The sequence below is a fragment of the Dysidea avara genome, chromosome 8 (assembly GCF_963678975.1).
Source record: "Dysidea avara chromosome 8, odDysAvar1.4, whole genome shotgun sequence".
NCBI lineage: Eukaryota > Metazoa > Porifera > Demospongiae > Dictyoceratida > Dysideidae > Dysidea > Dysidea avara.
The window spans coordinates 22974685-22980774 of NC_089279.1; the positions used below are offsets into that span (position 1 = coordinate 22974685).

The 6090-nt window shown below is 37.7% G+C and overlaps 1 protein-coding gene across 13 annotated transcripts; it reads left to right on the forward strand.

Annotated features, from left to right (window-relative positions):
• Positions 1–374: 374 nt before the first annotated feature.
• Positions 375–4986, forward strand: LOC136263154 (uncharacterized). 13 transcript variants are annotated; one of them, XR_010704471.1, is made up of 11 exons: positions 375–475; positions 1032–1110; positions 1158–1374; positions 1427–1621; positions 1672–1763; positions 1879–2063; positions 2141–2184; positions 2251–2312; positions 2360–2405; positions 3262–3309; positions 4700–4986. XR_010704471.1 is itself a non-coding variant. In XM_066057658.1 (7 exons), the coding sequence occupies exons 4-7, from the start codon at positions 1466–1468 to the stop codon at positions 4746–4748; spliced, it is 345 nt and encodes a 114-aa protein (XP_065913730.1). In that variant the 5' UTR covers positions 375–475; positions 1032–1110; positions 1158–1374; positions 1427–1465; the 3' UTR covers positions 4749–4986. The 13 variants fall into 13 exon arrangements, 3 of the variants coding, with proteins under 3 accessions (XP_065913730.1, XP_065913732.1, XP_065913731.1); XR_010704468.1 differs by having other exon boundaries at positions 1879–2184; XR_010704473.1 differs by lacking the exon at positions 2360–2405.
• The last annotated feature ends 1104 nt before the right edge of the window (positions 4987–6090 follow it).

Consider the following 6090-nt stretch of genomic DNA (forward strand, 5'->3'; position numbering starts at 1 on the left):
ATAGGTAAATATTGAGCATTAATTTAAGCATAATAGGTGAATTTTTGAGCAGTGCAGCATAGCATAATAGGTAAAATTATGAGCATAATCGGCGGGTCCCTACATTTAGTCCATTGTACAGCATAAATAGAACGGAGTGGCTATTCGCACGGTCACGTACTAATGACTTCCAATCTCGTTATGTACAGACTTGCTCAACCACAAAATTGCGTAATACCGGAAACAAAATAATATCACGTGACGATGGTTGTAACACCAGTAATGCGAGAGACCTTTTATCGATAAGGCGATTCTAATGGATTCAGGAGTCATAAAGGAGTTCACCCTCACTGAGGGTGAACTCCTTTATGACTCCTGAATCCATTAGAATCGCCGCTCAAGCTTACCGTTTCTTCGTGTTCCAGCATATGTGTTGCACTGTGGCCGCTACTGAAGGTTGCCACCCGTGGTGCTGATGACCGGTGAGCTCTTGAAGGTACAACTAGTGTTCTGTGTTCAAATAGTCTTTATACCCTTTTCACCTGTTCAGCCTATCATGTTAAAATTGCACCCAGAAATAGTGCTATGTTATGGGTGTAACATGACCAAATTTCAGCTTATTCACAAGTCAAGTTAGGCCAGGCAAAAACTTAATTGTTTTGCATCCCTTCTGCATTCCTTTTACCCACTGCCTCTAATTTCATTATTGCTGTTATCAATCACAAGCAACACTGTTTTCTCTTCTATAACCAGTTGCAATTACACCAGGTGTGTGTACATACTTCAAGTAAGCTGGGCTAATAATGAGCGAAGACAAGTGTGAATTCAACAAGTCAGAAATTAAATTTCTAGGCCAACCAGTTAATCACGTACATCCTGATCCTGACAAAATACACGTTATCGGAGACACAAAAGCAAGCACCAACTAATATTCGTCAGTTTTTAGGTATGATCAATCAATTGATCAAATTTTCATACGTACGTCTGTGTATATAATGTGTGTAGGTCTGTACTGCCTGTATAATATTGCACATTTATGAATTACCATTCAGAGTTTGGCTGGAGATGCTACAGAAGAACCTCAAAGGCTGCAAGAAAGAGATTAAGAGTCTCTCATTGATTGAGAATGCTGTTAGTAACTGTGATGTTACTTGTTACTTAGTTACCTGATCACCTAGGTGACACATGTAGCCTTCCTCAAGGCCAACTACAAGTACTCTATTGTAAAAGTGTCAAGCTGTTAACCTCAGCTCCAAAGCCACCATCACTAGCTGATGCTGGTCGCTTCAACAATCTTGGTTGTCTACACAATCGCATGGGCAAGTACAGTTTGGCATCTTACTACTTCAGCTCTATGATGCCCTCAATGATTTCCCACCATATCATTGGAGAAAGGTAGGTGAGCGGGTGGGTGTGTCCTGTGTTTTCATGTGATCTGTGGTTGTAGCAGCACTGTCAGGTCGTCCATTGCCAGTACTGGGGGTAAATGGTCATCGAGTGTTGTTATATAATCTTGGACTGCAACAACTATATGCTGGTCAACCAACTGTTGCGTTCACTTCTTTGTTGGAAGCTGTACAAGTGTTTCAATCCACACTTGTGGCTTCAGCTGGCTGAGACTTCAATAGTGGATTACAATAAGGTTGTTATGGTGACCGTTACCATGGTACGTAATTGTTATAATACTCGCAGGCACAGATGGTCTATGCAAAGCAGCAGTATTACCATAGTCAAACTGTAGTTGGAGCTGGTTTCCATCAAGTTTTGTTGTCATGCCGATGGAGGTAGGTCACTTATCACATGACAGATCATCATCAGCCATATATGCCAACCCCATCACTTTACTTTGCTAACATCTGTCTGTGTAATGCTCTCTACTTGCTACCTCCACTGCCACAGCAACCAATGAGACTACGTCATATCTAAGTTGCCATGTCCACCACTCCATGGTGATGCTATGATGCCATAAGGGCATCCATTCTGGCAAACAGTTCTTATATTTTGTTATGTCAAGGTGACCCGGTGTCTTCACTACACTACAGTAAACAACTTCTGACCATTCCTTCACTGTCATTTCCACTGATGTAAGTGTCATATTGACAAGAAAGTTATGGGCTATGTAGTTAGTGTTGTTACATGGACGTAACTTTTAACCTCACAGTTGTGAATGTAGCTTAGACAACCACTTCAGTCAACTCACCAATGGTAATGAATATAGATATGAATGTTTCATAAATTTGTTGTACCATGTTGTCTTGAGTTATGGCCCAGGTGTGTTTAACTTTAAGCGGCTTTTCACCCCGGCCAGTAAACAAGTCCGGTGACTATACAAGGTTATCATTTCTATACAAGTTCAACATTCTCATATTTCTTTTAATAGCTTCAGTGTTTTACTCTAGTCTCCTTGATGTGTTCCTCCGTGTAAGGTAGTTTACTGTATGAAATATTCTTTTACTTCATCCTTCAAGATGCTACACAGAATTGTTAGAAATTATAACTACACTAAATGTTCAGTTGAGACCTGATATTTATTCAAACTTCTTTTTATACCCTACTTACTAAGAAGGCTGGCTATCATTTTACAGCACAGCAAATGGCACTTGGATGGTGGCAAAACATAAGTACTAGTTCTTAAAAGGCTTTTATTTGGCTAACCTTTATAGTAATAGATAGCTTGATTTGGAGTATTTCATGACCTCCTGCTCACATGGAAATCCAAATTTTTGTAGATGAGAAACAAGTAATCAAGTTTGCCTTACCTGTACAGTTCTTGTTAAATTGCTACCATGATTTTCATACATTAGCGTTTTACCCTTAATGGGTTTTGCTAATCAATCAATTAATAAGAGTGGGTGCCAGGTACATGTAATTGAAAATGTTGTAAGACACCCTTTTGCAGATCCAGTCACATATAACGTCAGGGTTGAATATTTAGTAGCATATCCATCACTTAAGGCAAAGAAATAATTCTTACCCTATGACTTATAAATCCCGGATTTAGAGGGCAGTGAAAACTCACTGGAAATATTCTTTGTAAGACTTCACCACTATTTAGAATATTAACTTACATTGTTTTAAGCTGTTACGTACATTGTATCATTTACTACAACATTTTTAAAAAACCTTCTGTTAATATCTTGGGTGATGTATTACATGCTTGGCCCTGTCCATCATCAGGTGTCCCCTATTCAAAGCTTCCATTAGTGCATCACTTGTGGCATCCTAATGCAGGTTTAGATTAGCAATTGATGTTATTATGAAGTATGTTCCTCTCCAAATTAGGTGTTTACAGCAAGCAGGTACTCTTCCACTGGAGTCTATACTACTGAGGTAATAATCCTGTTAGTATAATGGCATCATCTGTTTGGAACGAGACGGTACACATACTGGACTGGGCTACTGGAATGGACTACTGGACTGGGATTTTTTGCTTCATGATTCATTTTTCAACACTTTTTGTTAAGCACATTGGCTATTACACCTTCTTCAATACAACTGCCCACTTGTTTTCATTGGCATGTCCCAAAACTGTGGTGTATGGTATGGGCAATATATTTCTTAGAAATGCCAAATGTGCAAACATACAATGATGCTAAGCCAATTAATGCGTACATAAACACAGTAGTTGACTAGTGGCTGTAGTAGTGGTACATCACACAGTACACATTATTACAACTTGCTAGTATACTGCACAATGCAGCAGCTACCATGTACGGATATAATTAGATTATAATACATAGCTAGATCATTTCATCCCAAGCTCCTGAAAATATTTATCTTTGTGCAAATGCAGTTAATCTAGATTATCTAATTTTTGTATGGTTTACACTAGGGAAAGGCATTAAAATGTTTGCTATCAATGTACACATTCAACTTTATAAGCAAGTCATGCTATGCTATGTAAGTGGTCTATAGGGTGCATTGTTGGAGTACATAGGCATTTCTGAGGAATATGTTTTCATTAACACAACTAACAGCACATTCCTGTACCCTGACAATGAAAGACAAAAAGTGAATCACCAGTCCAATGAAATTAAAAACCAATAATCAGTAGTCCATTCCAGTGATCCAGTCCACTGTTTGTACCTTCCCAAGTGGCATGCTAACAGCTGACCTGTGTGTGGGTGTGCAGTTGGCCGTAGGTTTACGTGAAGTTGGCATGGGAAAATTGTTTACGTATGTGTATTTGTCCACACTCACTTGAGCGAAATATTTTGAAACTGAAAGAATGACGGAAGGCACTGGATAGTTACAGTAGCAATATATTTAAATATGGCCAATCAATTTTATTGATTATGAACACCAGGAGCTTTAAAAAGTTTATGGTGATGTATAAGACTACCAAGAGTGTTTTAGCCTGTATAATAAATGATTATGTGAAGTACATAACACAGATATTCAAGTAATTTTTTGTTTTGGGTTGCCTTTACTAGTTGGTGTATTTAGCCTTTTCAGCCAGTATACCAATGAAAATATTTTCATATTACTATTTTCAAAATCAATGAAATATCCATGCTATTTCATACAATCATTCATTAAGGGCCAACGCATCAATCAATAACTCCGCAATACTATTATTTACTCTTGGGTGATATATTCCGGTATAATCACCCACCCATTTGATTATTTCTTACCATTTATTCTGTGTACAGATGTGTGAACACAATGTCAACCATCAAACACATTCCATCCACTTATTCATAATAATGATCACCCACAGGGTAACAGAGTTACTACCTCAAATTGATTACACTAGTACAGTATGGTGAGGCTCCTGCACACAAAACACCAGATGTCATATACTAGCTATGGAGGTTGAGGACAGATGTTATGGAGCAGTGAAGACTGATGAGAACATGTCAGCTACCGACACTTAGATTGGCTGGCTAGCTTTACTCTAATGTGATTAAATACATGTATGTAAACATTGTTCATGTTTGTATGGTGATGTCTCATCCATAGTTGCATGGTGTACACAGCATAAGAGGACACATCTGTTTCTATTCTGTTTAGTGTTGCACAGATAATTGGATCGGTTATCAGAAAACCATATATTGGCTGTGTTTTTGTACGTATAACGGTATCGGATGGATGCCAAGATGAAAAAAAGCAGCATACACAGATATGTGTATTTATTTAAAATACATGCTAATAATATGCATCAAATGATGTTTACAAATGCATTAAGTTGCATTTTCAATATTGCTTTTACCGCTTCCATGTACTGTCAGCTGTTTTTGCAGCAATGCTACCACTGTAAATAAATTGGTCCTTCACAATCAAACTTCTAATAAAAATTGCTACAAAATAGACATGCTGTGCAATATCAGATTGGCTACATTTATCAGCTTGAAAATATCCATTATTGGTTATCGGCAAATCTTATATCAGTGCAAAACTACTTCTGTTTCTACCGGTCAAGGGATGAGCTGCGATGACATGTTAATGATTGTAACACGCAGGTACAATGTATCTGACCTGTCACAGCACCCATCAGACTCGTACATTTCTGACAAGTACAGTGTAAGCTATTTTTCTCTTCCTCATCCTAAACTGTCTCTAAATACTTGTGTTGTAGCTTTATTACCAAGACAATGACCAGTGCAAGCACATTATTAATATAGTGCTGCCTGACATGAGGTACACCTTAGACTCAAGAAATTTATCCTCTAAGTAATGCCTAGCTACAATGAAGTAACGAAGCCTACTGAATGAAGCTTATTCACCAGCTTCTTACTTATAACCAAGATTTGCACATTGTCCAACAACGCAATCATGTCACGTTATAAAGTGGTAGTTTCACATGTGACAGCTTAAGGCTGTGGACACAAAGTAATATAATATGTAATATTATTATAGTTACTTTATTTTATGAGTAATATGTAACTGTAACTAAATAGTTCAGTTGCATGTAATATGTAACTAGTTACTTTTACTAAGTAACTTGCCCAACACTGGTCATGAAGTATACCTTAACTATGTTAGGGAAACCTACCATATAAGCCTAAATATTTCAAGAAGGAAATTTTTCGTGGTTTTGGGGGTTATCAGCAAAATTTTCAACCTTGAAATATTTAGACCTCCATATAGTCCAATACATTTGGGAGTGTT

Excerpts from the sequence above, each read along its gene's own strand:
- LOC136263154 (XM_066057658.1), top strand. The coding sequence starts at position 1,466 with ATGGTCATCGAGTGTTGTTATATAATCTTGGACTGCAACAACTATATG. Across the intron at positions 1,622-1,671 it reads CAATAGTGGATTACAATAAG|GCACAGATGGTCTATGCAAA; the intron begins GTTGTTATGGTG and ends TAATACTCGCAG. Across the intron at positions 1,764-3,261 it reads TTGTTGTCATGCCGATGGAG|GTGTTTACAGCAAGCAGGTA; the intron begins GTAGGTCACTTA and ends TCTCCAAATTAG.